The sequence below is a fragment of the Anopheles marshallii genome, chromosome 3 (genome assembly GCF_943734725.1).
Source record: "Anopheles marshallii chromosome 3, idAnoMarsDA_429_01, whole genome shotgun sequence".
NCBI lineage: Eukaryota > Metazoa > Arthropoda > Insecta > Diptera > Culicidae > Anopheles > Anopheles marshallii.
This window is the reverse complement of record NC_071327.1, coordinates 53,153,006-53,170,190: the sequence shown is the minus strand read 5'-3', so window position 1 is coordinate 53,170,190 and position 17,185 is coordinate 53,153,006. Positions and strand designations below refer to the sequence as shown.

The following is a 17,185-nucleotide window of genomic DNA, read 5'->3' as shown; positions in this document are numbered from 1 at the left end:
ATAAGGTAAAGCCGGTTAGCCAGCAGACATAGCTATAATAATCGTTGTTCAAAATCAAACATTCAACTAACACACACTTGGTGCAATTCAATCGTGAGCACAGGCGCTTAGTAGAGCAGTTCAGGAAAGACAAAACAGAAACGAATAATTTACAGGAATGTGCAGGATAAAAAAAAACTATAGGAACGGATTAGTTCGTCGGAGTGGCAAACATATAAACCTCGTGTAATAAATCCACTATTATTAATAACAATACTTAAACGGCAGGAGAGTCCCCGGATGGGGAAGCCAATACAGTTTGGTAACAGAATGTTCAAAGAGACATGCGAGAGCTAAGTTTGTCGCGCGAAATAAAGAAACATACAAATGAAAATAACAGTTTTGCTTTTTTGTCTTCCGTTTAGTGTTTGTGAGTGCATTAATTATGAGTTTTGAAAGTGTTTTTGTTTTGAATCGAGACGTATGTGGAATTTGTGGTAATTTTGAACGATGAACGTTTTTCTTATTTGCTGTTCTTTGTACGAATGGTTTCTATTTTACTATTAAGTGCTAATACAATTTTGTGCAATATGTGTTCATGCGTAGGTTATGTCTGTGAAAACCCTGTGTGTACTAAATTTTATTAGCACATTGAACAGTGGAAATCCCATCCTGATTGGATATTTACTCTAATAACAAAAAAAGATAGTGCTATGCGGATATATTTTATGATAAAATATGAAAATAAATCACTTACCATTTTCCGCAGCTTAATTTGCAAGAATTTCATGCAATTTTAATAATTTTGACGAAAACTATGTTTCGATTCCGCAAACCGTTGGTTGCGTTTACCCGGTGCGGATTCAGTTCTCGTATATTTTGACACGTTGTTTGACGTTTCGGTGTGTTCGTGTTCCGAATCGCTTTTTTGTTGTGTGTTGTGTGCGTGTGTGTGCGTTTGAAGAAAATTGATTTTTTTGCCACAAAACAATCTGCGCTCGCGAAAAGTTTAATACACCATATTTTATGAAAAATCCAACACCTAGTATGACCGCAAACGGAAAAAGTGCTTTCTCTGGTGTTCGGTGAAGAAGCGTGCGTGCGTGCGTGCTTGCTGGTTGCTGCTGCGCCTGTTATCGCTGTTGAACGTGTTTGTTGCCGTGTGGAGTGTGGTGAAAGTATTTGCTGGCGAAGATCCCACACACAGCGCCGTGGGAAACGACGACAGCATCCTCCTTTCAACCACTTCACTTTTCCAAGCCCTTTCTCGGGTTCTTCCGGGCCAGGAATTGCAGTTTTAGCGGTGATTGTTCGACTTTGTTGTTTTAGTATCTGTTTTTTAAACTGTCCTCTATTGTCAACATTGCACCGTGTTGTGGTGGTGCAACGTGTACAAGTACCGCAGAGTTCGTCTCAATTCCTCTCGTTCGCCATGGCCAGTCCACGTACACGTCGTGTTCTGAGTGAGCTGAAACCGTCGGACGGAAACAATGTAAGTTGCCTCTAGCAGCCGGTTACTCGCGTCATAAACCTCCAAATAACAATCCGCTTTGCTTTTTTGGTCCCCGTCCCTTTTTTGCATTGGTACTGCGTGCACTGTAGAAATGCTTCGAATGTGGTACCCACAACCCTCAATGGGTCTCCGTGACGTACGGCATTTGGATCTGTCTCGAGTGTTCCGGCAAACACCGTGGCCTTGGTGTGCATCTGTCCTTTGTGCGATCGGTTTCGATGGACAAGTGGAAAGACGTCGAACTGGAAAAGATGAAGGTCGGCGGCAATCGGAAGGCGCGCGAATTTCTCGAAGCGCAGGACGATTGGGACGAAACGATGTCCATCCAGAGGAAGTACAACACGCGTGCAGCGGCCCTGTATCGTGATCGGATCAGCACATTAGCCCAGGGCCAGCCGTGGGACGAGTCAAGTGCGCTGGCACGTATGAAGGGGTCGGGCTATGCTGGTGGCACTAGTGGTGCTGCTAGTAGTGGTCAAGGCGGATCGACCGGCTCGATGACACATTCCAGGAGCAGTGGGTCGATGGGTGGAGGATACCAGAATGGGGGCGATACGTACTACCAGGATGGGGGAAGCTATCAGCAGTACCAGACGCCGGAGTTTAAGGCCCAGAAGGAAGATTTCTTTAGCCGCAAGCAGGAAGAAAATGCTTCCAGACCGGAGTGAGTAATTGAAGGAATGGTTTCTTTGAAAGATGGAGGAATAATGTGAAATACCAAATATTTGTAGAAACTTGCCACCGAACCAGGGCGGAAAGTATGCCGGTTTCGGTTACACGATGGATCCACCACCAAGAAGTCAGTCACACGAGATTTTCGATACGGTTCAATCGTCGCTTGCTACGGTAAACAAAAAAATACTTATTTTTTTCTGATGGCATACTAATAATACAATTTTTTACTTTGGTAGGGCTGGAATGTATTCTCCAAGGTGGCAAATGTGGCTAAGGAGAATGCCCTCAAGTACGGGAGTATGGCATCACAAAAGGTAGTTGAAGTTTCTAGCACCGTGTCGGATAAGGTAGTTGTCGCACAAATACAGCACTATTTTTTTGGTTCGCTTTTTTATTGCTAGTCTAAGTATTTCTCTTATTAAGGATTCGTTTATTAATCTTTTGTTTCTGTTATTTTCTTTATTTGTTGAACTTCTGTTTTTTTATGTTCTTACATGCACCTACATCGAAACATTCTCAATCGAATATGCTGTGTATCGCCGGCATACTCATCTCGTTCATTGTTTTTGTGTTCGTCTATTGGTGTTTGTTGGCTAGGTTAAGGAAGGTTCGCTGTTGGAAGGAGTCGGCTCTCAAGTGTCAAACCTGGCGACGAAGGTTCGTATTTAACTCAGGGATAGTAATTAAGATCTCTTTTATGTATGCTTCTTAACATACACAGTAGTTGGAATGCTCCCATATCGTATCGGCAGGATGCCTAGATGTATTTTTATTATAATCGTTTTAATCCTTCCCATTTGTAGGTTACCGAGGTGGGTCGCAAAGGATGGGGAGGATTTGGTGCCCCGGGTGGAAGCTACAGCATCCCATCCGGTAGCAACGATCAGTACAGCAACATTTCCTCAGACAGTGGCGTTAGCAGTCCTATAAATGGACGACAGGGTAGTGGAGGCTATCAGCAACGTGGCTCATCCGGGTCCACGCGCCGGGACGAGTCCTGGTCGAATAACGGTTGGTCCAATGATAGTAATTCCAACAGTTTGCCCCAATCGTACCAGAACGGTGACAACGATGATGACGGTTGGACCGGTTTCGAATCGTACTCGGGATCGTCATCCGGCAAAGCTAACGCATCGACCGAATTGATGAATAATGTTGACATGCGTAACGATAATTTCGACCGCCAAACAAAGTCCGGTGGTGGTGGAACGCGTCGCACCAGCAGCAATGGGACGAGCAAACAGTCGACCAAATCACCACCTTCCAGTATCGATCAGGACTTTGCTGCACTTGATATTAAAAGCAACCGGGCACCAAAAGGCACCGGCAGCACTAGCACCACTTCCAAGAAGGCAAATAATAATCCGGAGGACGATCTGTGGAACATGCTGAACAATTAGGCAAGTCTGAGATGGAGTGATAAAAACCCGACCGCAAAATGTCGGAGTTGATGTGAATTTTAACGAATCATACTACTGCTACCAGGAAACAATTGCCAGATATGACTTACTGTGGGGGATTCCCGTTTGACCGTTTCCCCCCATTCCCGTACCGAGCATGTAATGTGAATGTGTATCCAATCCAATCCAATGTATTATAAGAGGTTCAAAACCGGCCGATCGACTATATCCCGGGAGGTTCCGCTCCTATTCAGATCTGGTGGCAAATAAGCGTTAGCGTGAAGGTTAAAGATATAGTAATGGAAGAAAGCAGCCCCTAGATGGAGAGTGAGAGACAGCAAAGTGTAACGGTACAGGTATTGGGAGAGATATATTATATGAGAAGACGAGAAAAATAGTGGAATATATATATATATACACACATATTCTATATTCTAGTAGAAATCCTTGAAGAATGCGCCGTGAAAGTATACGGCGATGATTGTTTTTCGGTCCCCGATCCCTACTCTCCTGCAAACCTTCATTCCTTCCGTAAACAAAAAAAAATCCTTTAGCAAAATGACCTATGAATACGAAACTGAGAAAAGAACTGGAAGCATCTCTGTGCTACACAGATAATAAAAGTGGTCCTAATTGTAATCGCAAATCTACAAAACATGAACCCGAAGCATGCGTGCGACGTGTGCAACAAAGGCAGAAAACATCCGAAGATTGTGCTTCCGTTTGTTGCAATGCAGTTGGAGTGGCTTTTAGAACCCTCTTCCTTGCACGATACCAGAATGACAAAGGAGCTTTGTATGGAATACCTATGGAGACTATTCTTGCTCTGATCAATTAATTTGAAGGAAATCATCCACCACCAAGCAAAACACAGTAAAGCTTTGATAAGTGATGAATTCACTCCTACGTTTGGGGTCGCCAGGAGGACGCCAGCTTTGTAAGGTGAGTGATTGAAATCATTTTTGATATGGCAAAAAGAGAGGCTGAATTATGTGGCCTACCAGAAATCATAACGAAGATAGCAAGAAGGATTTTCCAAAGGACCTGATGTTGCATGTACCATCGAGGCTCTAAAAGGTAAGATACTGGTGATGGAAATGTACTTTTTTTTTTAGAGAGTAAGAACATTCAGAAGATTTAGAGTTATTCTTTCATAACTATTTCGAGGGATCTGAGATATTAAAAACTTTTTTCAAAATAATAACCTTGTGCACTCACTCGGTACGAGATATTTGAATCACTTTCTCTGTTTTCGCCCTTTCATAAGGAACTCGTATGTGATGATGCATAATAGAACCTCCGTTGTATTTCATCTCCTCAATGTTGTTTACTTGTCCGATACGTTCATTATCCTTCAAGTTGAAAACTTTTAGCCATTCCATCGAACAAATTCCTCTACCCACTATCAAGGCAAACATGGTTTACCCAAATTGGACGATCACCTTTAGCGACGCGTGCTATACCAAACAAAATGTGTAGGATGGTTATAAACTTTACAAAATATTGACATTTATTGATGAGTTATTAATAGCGTCATCTTGTAGTAGATTGAAAACTAATTAAGTACAAATAAGACTGAAAGTTTTGCCTTTGGAGACTAAATAGCTTCTGAGCAGACGCTTCATAACAACAGCAATCTTATCCGAACAAACTATTTCAACCTATGTGCTCATGTCCACGAATGATTATGGTACCAACGTCTCGACTGATGAAAGAGTAACGTATGTGAGCTTTTGAACTTGGACTTCCGAAGATGCGACTACTGTTGTATCTCGATGAATGGAATGATCGTGGATAGAATATTGTTTTTACTTTATTAAGCCGAGGGCGTAGGTTAGCTCCGTCGGGCTATTCGTTAGGTCCGGGTCTGGTCGTGCCAATCCGACGAGAGTCGTACGCGTATGCGAGTTTTGCATTCATGACAGCGAATAAAAGCTGACCTGCTACCGTCTTGGCCCTCCGGAGTGCTGATTTGTTGTTTGAATGAGTAACTTCGGGTGGCAGTGTGGTGTGTTGATAGGCCACCTACACCTACATCCTACCGGGTCGGGTTTCGCTGATGTAGGTGCTTTATGGGAATAGATTGATCTTCAGTGAGTGAGTGATCTTCAGTGGACAACCGTGTTCCAAAGTCCGGTGGATCGTAAATAGATGCAGTTAATGGCAGTACGATGGATCATAGAAGATCTCCACTGTGTGATGTACGAATGCCATTCGTCATCCCGGAACTGGAACTCGGAATGCGTTAATGTCTTCGATGCCTCACAAAAGTACAAAATAACAAGTGAATAAGACATCACTTTTCCGGTATTAGCAACCAAAACAAAGCATGTTTTCGATTGGCAATGTGGAGTACGGTTCTTTATAGCCGTCCATTGCAACTAACGGTGACATGGTTGGGACAATCTTCAGGACAAAAAAATTACATCCTTGCGTCTTCTGCCAAGCGATCCTCACACACGCCTGTATATAAAGGGCCATTAAATTTAAAGACACCCGTAGCGATCCGACTGTAGCTGTAACTTAGCGGTGATTGGGAAAGGATGATTGGAGATGCAGACAGGTTTTTATTTCCTATTAGTGATCCATCGTTCAATCTGTAGAAGGTGGGGCCAAATTTAAGGCCTGAGCTCCCATTCTCGGTCCCATAAAGACTAGGTTTTGAATGATCCACAATTGATTGAATTTTGCTAATCACTTGCAAGGGAAGATATACAATCCTGCTTCGTCTGAGCTTTGATGAGTCTTAGCAATAGTCATTCTGGACGGGGTGGACGCCGTGGTTGTTAAGATGGTTTTATGGCATTTGTTTGCCTCTTCTTGGAATATGCTTCTCCAACGAAACTACCCCGCTGTGTGGTGATATTTAGTATGGTGATGGACATCAGGCAGTAAGTTTCGATTGATTATAGAGATTTTTTTTCAACAGATTCGATATAGCGACGAGGTCAGCTTCCCGCGTATTCGATAGACGCGCTATAATAGGGGATTAAACTTTTGGTAATTGCCGTAGGCTTTTAATCGGAATTATTTCCTATTAGTTCGGATCAGTGTGGGCGTGTGATGGTGCGTGTAAATATAGTTTTTGTTTAACTAACGTATTAACAAGTTTTATGCTCGCGTAAATAATACTTTGCAATAATTTCTTACCCGATTTATTAACCAATTTGTCTACGTTAATTTTCCGTAGGTTTGGTGATGCTTAAAGTTCATCTACTGCCCCTGGTCGTGGCGGGCTGATCTGATCTGCTAACCGACAAACCGCCGGCCACTTCGAGACCTGTGTGTGATGATATCCATAAATATGAGCCTCTTTGACACGCAAATCGAGGGACACCGTGGGCTCGTTTAAATGTGCAACAATAACAGCAGTACAAGAGAAGATCTTCATCCAACTGTAAGTAGAAACCTAGCAGCTACCAGGCTCCATTATTGATGACCTATCTTTTGGTCGAAGGTTGCTCTGTTGCCTCACCGATGGGTAACGATGGCCACAAGCGTGAGCCGCTGTCCTTGAAGGTTTTGCGGTATGTTCGGTGCGATAAAAGATATAATTTATCGTACGGGACACCACTACCGAAAAACTTCAACGCGATGGTCCAGGGCTGTTTGCAGTAGCCGACCAGAGAGAGAGAGAGAGACAAAGCGAAAGAGGGGATTAGACATCCGGAGGATCGGAAATTACATTGCGATCGAGAAATATTATTATATGAACTTTTGAGTAGACGCGAGTAGTCACTTATCACCCTTGACCACGTTGAGTGAAAAGGTAGAGGTTCTTCCCGAAATAGATGCGCATTGCTTTTGCGTTGATAGTGAGGTTAAGCGTGAAGTACATAATCGAGAAGTGACATATTTATCGGCACTTGAACCACTCGGCACAGCTCGCTTATGGAGACTTCACCGGTCACCGTTGACCGTGTTGATGTCCTTTCAGAAGCTTGAGGCACGCTTGATGCTGGTGGCTTTCACCGGAGTACGCTTTGAAAGCGGAATTGTTGATCGCTTGGCGACCTTGCGGTTGGTGGATTTGGAGGTTCTTTTCGGTGCACTTGAAGATGTTGGTTTCAATGTCGGTGACTTTTTGGGAAAGTGCATCCACGGGACGGTATGGATCTTTGTAGCGGGCAGCTCATGAGCGGGTTATTGATAGCTTTTGAAGTGTGATTCTCGGAAGAAGCAATGATTACACCGCGCCATAGATGATATTCAGCATTTGTGAGTAAAATTCGGCTGGAACCAGTTTGGTTTATTTTAGCCGATGGCTCAACGGTCCGTTCATGGTCCCTCACAACGATGGGCCGCGCATTGCCCGAAATGATCTCGATCTCCTTCGAATAGAGACGCACGGTGCAAGTGCGTACGACGCCCTGTCCTCTTGTCGGGCGAAACATACGCATCGCAATCCGTGCATGAAGAAGACTCGGCGGACTCATCTCACCGAGGAGACCGGTTACCGTGGCAGTATCCTCGGGTGTATCCCGTGCGGTGGTCCCGAAAAAGGTCGCCCGGTTTGTAAATTCCATTTCTTTTAAACGTCGTGTCGGCGTGCGTTGCGAAAGTGTGGTTGTGAACCTTTTTTTTTTCGGTGGTACGCAGTTCGTTGCCGCCACCGGTTCCAAACGCGTCACCGAAACGATGTATCGGGTGACAATTGAACTCCGATTAGTGTGCAGCTACTCGAATGTTCCGCAGCATCTCCTGTGGGGTCAAGAGTCGTGTTTGTCACAACCGTCTTCCGCAAAAGCAACTGGGAAACGAAGCTAATGCGCCGTGATTTTATGGCTGTGTGAAAATGTGGTGCGACAGTCTTATTGTAAGCGGCGAGGAAGCGCAAAATGGCGGGTTTGGGGGCATCCAAAAATCAAGGCCAATCGAAATGCGATTTTAGGATAGGTTTGATTCTGTTTAAAAGGCGGAACCTTAGCGGTCATTCGTAGGAAGAGGGTCTCCCGGATGACATACGCGACATTTCACAGCTGTAGACCTTTTCTCGCGAGGAAATCCTTTAGTAATAATTTGCACGTTGTTTTTCTTCCGTCTTCGATCTATAAAATATTATAAATTCGACGGTATTGGGTACGACAAAAACGCGTTTAAATATCCTTAATACTGTGCTTAAGAATATAAATCGCAACGCAAAAAATGCATCTCAAATCGGAAAAGAACAATTATCGTTAATCAATAGGTCGAGGTCTTTTGGCCGTCTTTTTTTGGGTCTTTTTTCTCTCCCCCTTGCTGTGGCACTTGTACTACACAGCTACTCACAAAACACGAAAGGTTTCGTCCGTTTCACCCTCGGGGCTAATGCCGACACTAGCGGATAGTTTGGCTGACAACGTCGGACAATGTCCGCACGAGACACGGAGCACGGTTGATTATCGCACCTCGTGTCGCATCTTCCGACCGAGCGCATCCCAATTAAGCGAAGGTTGTCCAGCTGGTGGCGCTCGATAATTGTCGAAAATGTGCGAACTGCACACAACAAATTTGTCGTTGTCGAAAGGTGCTGTTTTGTGTGTGGTTTTAGGGTGTTAAATTTGTTGTGCAGTTCGTGTGTAAGACAACTCCACAACGTTGTCTTTATTGACTTGTAGCAAGATTGATGATAATCTATTGCCAATCGTACAAAGCTCCTTTAAAGTTACTGATAAAACTAATCGTAAAGGTGTTCATTAACTTAATTTTCTTATATTGGATTAGACGATCTGTCCTTTCTTTCACTGCTATTGCTCGCTGCGTGTCGTGTAGAAGTTGCGGGTGCCCAATTTATCTCGATTTCGTTGACGGATGTTTTCGTTGCTAGCGGAGCGATCGTTGTATGACAAATGGTGCCGCCAGGCGTGCTGTGTTGGAAGCTTCGGCAGGGCAAGGCATTACCCGGGCAATGATTAGCATAAGCCGCGAACGCAATTTATCTTCCACCCGAGGGACTGGTTTTGGGCCCTCGTGTGAGATTGATGAGCGTCCGAATCGGCTTGTCCTCGCTTGGTGAAGACGAAAATGTGTCCCATTCCATGTGGATCGCTTCTGTTGACCGCAACCGTTTGTGGAGTGTGTGTGTGTGTAAGTTGTTTTGGTAGGTATATTAAATCATTATTGTTTGTTTTCATACGTACAAAATGGACTCGTAAGGGATGCGCATGATTATGCGTGGAAAAACAGTTGGTTGTATGATTTTCGATAATTTTTGCACGATCACCTGTCAATCGTTATGATTGGGTGCTTCCATAAATCAACCGGGTTTGTGTGTGATTTATCTTATCTGCACTGGAAATGGCCATGGCAATACCGCTAAAGGTGAAGGTCGAGGGAACATTTTTTCAATACTCAGTATAATAGCATTTCACCAAATCCATCTTGGAGAGGAAAATGTAAAAAAATATGGAGATGTTCATCATTCTAGTTGTTAAACCTTTACTTTGAGTATGTTATATTTAACAACGGAAAAGAATCCTTGTTTTTTGTGATTCTACTTTTTTTTTGCAAATCTGCTTATGAATATTCATGTTCATATTTTTAGAACATATCGTTTCAGCACGCTGTCGCACACATAAACTTGAATCGTTCGATGCGAATGTTAATTTAGAGATTAGTGGTCGTTTCTCAAGTCGCTCTTCACACCTGATGTTTGCCAAACTGCACTGATTGAGTTGCGTGGGGAAGCGGAAGTTATGAATAATATTATTCTTCCTTGCAAAAAATTAATCGTTTTGGAATACATTTAAAATCGATTTCTTTTGTATCGATATTAGGTGTGTTATTTGTTTTTTTTCGTTTAAAAAAAATATTTCCCCGTTGTCTTAAGTTTCTTAAACATTTGTTAATATGATATAAAATCAATACACTGGCAAGTCACGATTATTCTGTTTCAAAAGTAAACTCATCCCCTAGACAAAATATGAATAATCGAGTTTTAAACAACGATTTTTACATTGCTACGCAGGAGTTCTGGTAGGTCTTATTATACTTATTTACTTATCAGGCGCTACAAACGCTTCACGATCTTGGTCTGCTACAGGAGTCCTCTAAACCTCTCACGATCGAGCGCCGTCGTCAACCAATTGTTTATCCTGTATCAACCATTTCATGAGGACGCATCAACGCCATCACTCCATCTCAATTTGGACTTACCACGCCTCCTCTGTACATGTGGACGAGTTTTGGACAGAGTCCCAGAGGCGTATGTGAGTACTGGAACTATATAAGTTGTATATAGTCCCAGCTTGGAGCGGCTCGGTAGCATGATGATAGCGGCGCCAGTCTTCACACGAACGGATCGAACCAAAATCCCATCTGGACCAATCTCCCGTACGCAGGACTGACTATCCTGACGAACGAAGCTGGGACTATCTTCTTCTTTAAAAGCACAACAACCTCAAGAAGTTCAGCCCTGCCATTTCTCTAGCTCTTTGTGGCTCTATTTACCTGTAGCCGAATAGTCAGTCCTGCGTACGGGAGATTGGTTCGGATGGGATATTTTGGACCGGTCCTGTGTGAAAACTATTTACTTTTAATTATTCATTATTGAATACTACGACGCATGGTTTACCATATTACTATTGTTATTCTATTTTTCATGAGCAGCAAACTATCAAATTCATGATCTTCAAAATATAAGTACCATGTACATAATATGCTATATCCATATTTACGGAAGTGCCAGACGTCATCTGCTTTGTTAGATTAGCGATGCTGTTGCAGTATCTACAACTACTATTCAATGGTTTAAATTAATGTAAATCATCAAAATATTATACATTTTATTAACGCGAAGAAGATGGCATACCTTAGCAATTTAGATTTTTTTTATTACTGCAAAAGCTATACAAAGCTGGAATGCTTCCGTCTCTCAAGGAAATCAAACTCGCTTTCAATGAAGTTCTTTGAGCGCAGGAGAAACGTGTTCCAGTTTCCTCCGTGCCGGCTGACAATGAGCATCAATAGGAACTAGTTCAATGTTACCGTGCTTCATTTGTCCCTGTCATCAGCTGGGTTTGCCCCTCTGCGAACGCAATTGATCGGCTTTGAATTGTAATCGTTCATCGTTACCTTTTCTTTGTCAAGGTTAGATTAAATTAATTTTATCCACTGAAACAAAAATGGAAAACGAAAAGGTTCCAAAATAGGAGTTAATGGCTGTGTTTTCTAGTGTAAAACAACTGCCAAATGTTCTGTTTCGTTACGATACATCTACCGTTGCGACGAGCTTTTCGAACACGGCAGAACCGGTTGCCGGAACTTCTTCACCCGGCAAACCCAGTATAACGTGTCTAGCTGACTGGAATTTCAAATTTAGCATCCAATTTTAGATTCTTCCAAGCGTGTGCGATCGTCCAAATTTAAGCCTCACGCTCAAAATACGGTGCCAAGAATAGTAGACGGTCAACGGTCGGTGGAATTTATCGCATCGGGCCACTCCTTATCACCGGAGCTGCTGAACGAGACGATTTTTTGTTTTTGTTGTGTGCGTGTGTCAGAAGAAGGATCTTGTTATTTAAATCCGTGCGATTTCGTATCTCGCGCTCAGAATGGGTTGTAAAAATGCGTAAAAATGTTTTTCCAGTTTCGGTGCGGGCCGCTCGCGATCGCAAGCCGGTTTCGAGCTGCCTCTGCGCAGCTGGACAACAATAATATACGCGACGAGCTTCTTCGAACGTGCCCTCAGCGACGAGACTGTAGTGGAGCTTTTACGATTATGCCGCTTTGTGGTTGCGATGCTCATGGTATGGTTTTGATCATCTTTCCGGCAACCTTCAACACGGATCCACTCAACCGAACCCCTTCGGATCCGGATGATCCGTGTGCAGGGCGATGTAAAGAGCAAGACTGTGGAGAAGCTGATCTTATCACCCAAAAATACGCCTATCGAAGCGGTATGGAAAAGGCTAGCTGAGGTTAAATAGTGGGAAAATGGTGTCGAAACAGTGTCCCTCAGCGTCCTTGCGTGACGCACGTTGTTGATAGTGGAAGGCAATTGTCTAAAAAAAAGCACCCCAAACAAAAATTATCCGCGATGGTTTTTCATTAACATTCATTATTTTCTATTTTCCTCATCTTCAACATCTTAATCGAAAGGCAGTTGCGTGAATGTGTGTTTTTTTTATTTCTTTACGTTCCAATGAAGGTAAACAAGGGTTACATTTGCAATCAATTTTACTTTGCTATAACGACCAGCCGGTATCACGGGACGGGTCGGGATGCTGTTTATTTTTCGCGTGGAGGGCATACGGTTGTCATAAATTACAGCAGGTCATTTTGCGACAAGTGATCGCTGTGCTCAAACGTAGTGTACGATTTTTGTTACTTCTTGTATCGATGCGTGTGTATCTGATGCGCCTGCCTACCAAGGACACCTTGGGGACAACCTGTGGGGGATGCGCACAAATCAGTCGTTACACCGAATGCTGCTTTTGGGAGCCATTTAGAAGCTAAATTTAATTTTCATTTTAATGCTACAATTCCATTTGTGGTGGATGGGTTAATTAACGATTGAGTAGTGTTTTTAGTACATTTTTAGTACATCAGTTGCGTTTGTGGTGAACAAATTGTACCGAATTGTACCATAAAACCAAACGACATTCCTTCATACTTGGCCCGCGATGTTTGGCACAAGGACGAATTTATTTACCCCCTTCCCTTTTTTCCTTACCTCATCCTGCGGTAGCGATTTTCCCACCTCCAACCGGTACATTCATTCCGTTCGGGTTCGCGGCTTGATCGCGCATCGAACTCGTTTTGTTGATTTAGCATTTTAAAGTTCGTCTCCGCTCCGCACGCATAGTTCGCAAAAGCAAAAGAGCAAACATTATCATCCTCACCCAGCTCGTTCTGGTGGTTTTATCGTGCCGGGTGTTTTGTTTCAGCGTGATTTTATCGATTCCGCCCGGTTCCATTATTTGCATTTTCATTTTTTTTTTGTTTTATTTTGTGACTGAGAACTACGTTTCGCATAATGCTTTTCACGGTTGGTTTGTTACTATAAGCGAAGAATGGTGTGATAAAGCGAGGATGTAAAAGGGGGGCCGAAAATGCAGATACTATCACCTACTTCTTTAGATGACCGGGTCACATTTTGAACGAATGCATGACAAAAAAGGACATTTTTTGAACACCAGTTCAGCGATACAACCGGTACGGTTAGAAGACGTCTCGATCCCGGCATTCCGTTATCATAAAAGTGATGCACACACACACACATATACTCGCATACGCACCTTGATTCGTTCCATTGACCGATTGACAGTGGGTCGCTAGTTGTGGTCGCAGGTCAGTCGCTTGGAACGGGTTTTTGTGTGTGGTTTCGCTTCTCCTTAGCCTGGCACATTATGCTACACGTCCCAGATGGTTCGAGGTCGATGGCAGCCAGTTGCATATGCGAAGTGGCAATTTATAAGCGCGCGCGATAATTCACTTTCAACATTTCGCGAAATCGAACACGGTCCGGGTTGGTCGGGTTTCGATGTATCTGGGATGGTGAATGGGGGATGGTTTGGTTTATTTTCGTACAATGTTTGTCCCGCCCGGCTTGCAAAGTGCATCCGAAAGCTACCTTGTGAGACTAATTTTGTGCATAAGAGCTCGCTTAATGATCGGTCACATGCTTAGAAGCGGAGGATGCTACCCGTCCTTGCTATAATTAGTCACCATGTGAAACATGTATAACCCAACGTTGGGGGTTTTTTCTTGTTTGTGAGCTCATGTTAACGGACATGTATGATGGTGTGTGGCCCTGACATTCAGGAACTTTTTTGCGATCTCCGGGTTTCCGTCCTTACAATCGATGGAAATGTACCTGATTTTTTTTTTGTGGTTTGAAAGAATAAAAGATTATTAGATACAAGAACACCATCGAAAACATCTGAATTGGCCTTGGTGCCGTGACCAGGATGACAATAATGAAATTAATGTTTAAATAGAAATAAAAGTACAATCAACCTTCGTGAGGTGTAAAAAACCAAGCAAAAAACCTATTCTACTCTGTGAACGATAACTGGTGCCGTGACCAGGATACATGACGTCATATAATGGCCCGAAATCGTCAAAAAGGAAGTGGAAATAGGGTATCGTTAATGTGCTCGGTTTTGTTTGCAGCCAAGGTTAAGCTTTTCAGCTTTCCTCTGATTAATGAGCCTTGCATACGCTACCAAATGTATCAACTTTCATCACACCCGTTACCGTTAACCTGCAGCGAACGACAATGACCACAAGGTATGTTAAGGTGCGAAAAGCGGTATCTTTTTACACACATCGTTCGAAATGCAACGATTGTGTGCCGTAAAGGGACGCTTTATGCCCTACAAATGATTGATCAACAATCCCCATCGCTATGTATTATTATGGCACGCAATAACGATGAAACATAAAACACAATAAATGTTTTATTGGTCAATTCAACTGACAACGGGCGAGTGTGTTTTCATAGGTTATTGGTTTTTTGTGTGATGTAATTTTACACCTCTTCAGTGAAGCGTCTCTTGATGCGAAGATGCAGCAGCCTGACAGAATAGTATGACGCCCATCTCGCGGAACGTGTCTTCCGGGAGTGTTTCTACTCACGTACTGATCTTTGATTGCATTTACAATTCAATTACACCGGCAGCCAGGACATGCATGCTAATGAAAAATGCAGTGCAGACGTGTTTTTCATGTGTTGGCAGCGATAGTCGGTGAGTGATGAAATATTACCAATTAAAGTATTTAATATTTCTTTTGTTTTTGATAAATAATAGAAACTAACGAAAATTGAAATGAACAAACACAACTCGAAGTTCGAAGATAACAGTTGCATAATTGCATATCGTTGCTGTCAATCACTTATTAACAGTTGCACAAATTGGCTATGATCGATGGTAAACGAATCGATCATCTTCTAAACACTCGCCTAATGTCAACTAACCATCTAATGTTGCATATTGAAAATGTCATCCAGTGTTTGCCGCTAAAAGTGGGGAGTAGTTGGTGCTTACCGATTTTAGCATCCGTCTCCCGAAACGCGACACCCCTGTTTGACCCCCACACACATACAGGTGCGGGGAGTACAAAAGTAACAACCAGCAGAAAATCGGTAAGGAATAACGACTTTATGGCGTTTAGCGTAAACCAGTAAGCCCCATCGGTATACAACCGTAGCTGGGTGAAAGAGACACGGGCCACCGTCGTCGGCGTGCAGCGTAGAAAGAATGCCCATAAATGTGACTTTTCTGTCGATGGTAAAAGGTGTTGAGGTTCAAACCACAAACCGAAGGCTACCGTTTGAACTTGAAAATTGTGCTGCTTTGCAGCCGAGTGTCTCGGTCATCTTGCAAGAATGTTACGAAGCGCTGACAAACGACGCTATTCGTATCCGTCCGTCCGGGATGCTGGGTGGCAAAGCGAGCAGGGTGACATCTCGCGTGGTGGGTTGGTGTTTTTTTTGCACAGAAGAAATGCCGCGCAACAGATGTCGCGGAGGTTAGATGTCGCGCGGATGTTTAGTCGCAGTAGGGCAAATGCTTAGTGCTTAGATGGATGGGAATGATAATTTCATGGGTTAGGCTTGTGGTACGGTCACTGTTAGTGTATAAAATAGATGATATAAAATTTTAATCGATCTTCGATAACGACATAATGGTTTACGAGAGTTTTGTTTTTCCTGTTTATCTTTCCTACTATTTTTCCTGTGTCTTTATGTGTGGCTCCTTTTCGATTTTTACTTAGAATTATAGTTTTTTGTACATTTCATATTTATTTGTTTCAGTTATTCATGTTCATGTTCGTGTCATATTTAATTTATACTTATAATTTGAAAATTTGTTTTGTTTATAACATAATACATAAAAAATCATCTGAAAAGACTTCATTTCATGGCGTTTCGCATTGGATGGTAGACTTCTTAAAATATGTGTATAAGTTGTAGATGTGAGAGTCCCAATACAAAAAATGCTTACATAATTTAAAAAATATATGAAAAGGGAAATTTTATTAAGGATAATGGAAAGGGTGGCTCGGTGGTGTATTGGTAGCGGCGCCGTTTTTCACACGACAGGATTGGTCCAAAATCCCATCGAGACCAATCTCCTATAGCAAGGATTGCCTATCCGGCTACGTGGTGAAATAAGTCTAGTAAGCCAGAAATGGCACGCATGTTCTAGTAGGGCGTTAGGCCAAGAAGGAAATTTACATCATAGAACACATTGAGAGTAGAGGAACCAATAAATACATAAAGTGAGTTAACTGGTGTTCCATTTGTTCGGAAATCAAAAGAAAAAGCTTATAATTTTAGAAGACCTATAATTTTCTAGAAAAGTCGATCAATACTTCATTGTTATGGTGTAATCGGATTAATATTGTTAAACAGCGATGAATCATTCAGTAGTGATCGTCATCGCATTCCGTGGTAAGAACTATAAAATTCCAAACTGATGCTTTCGTTGAGAAGGCAAAAGAGAAAAAGATGTGTGTAACGTAATTTTGTAAATAATTTAATCTTTACTAGATATTACTTTTGATTAGATAATTTAATTGTGCGCTTGTTCTCTTGTTTGCATGTCGTTAATCACAAAAATTGAAAAATTATTAAAACATTTTGACTAAATTAAAATTTTACTCTTCTCCTATACTTTGATTAAAATTAAAT

At 42.5% G+C, this 17,185-nt stretch overlaps 1 protein-coding gene across 1 annotated transcript; it reads left to right on the top strand.

Annotated features, from left to right (window-relative positions):
- Positions 1–1,411: 1,411 nt before the first annotated feature.
- LOC128711840 (ADP-ribosylation factor GTPase-activating protein 1) lies at positions 1,412–3,567 on the top strand. The gene is made up of 6 exons (XM_053806726.1): positions 1,412–1,471; positions 1,582–2,156; positions 2,224–2,338; positions 2,404–2,514; positions 2,765–2,824; positions 2,971–3,567. Exons 1-6 carry the CDS (start codon positions 1,412–1,414, stop codon positions 3,565–3,567), a joined length of 1,518 nt encoding a protein of 505 aa, XP_053662701.1.
- The last annotated feature ends 13,618 nt before the right edge of the window (positions 3,568–17,185 follow it).

Bases quoted from the DNA above. Each gene is read 5' to 3' on its own strand.
- LOC128711840 (XM_053806726.1), top strand. From the start codon at position 1,412: ATGGCCAGTCCACGTACACGTCGTGTTCTGAGTGAGCTGAAACCGTCG. The intron at 1,472-1,581 runs GTAAGTTGCCTC...CGTGCACTGTAG, and splicing joins AACCGTCGGACGGAAACAAT to AAATGCTTCGAATGTGGTAC. The intron at 2,515-2,764 runs GTAGTTGTCGCA...TTTGTTGGCTAG, and splicing joins CTAGCACCGTGTCGGATAAG to GTTAAGGAAGGTTCGCTGTT.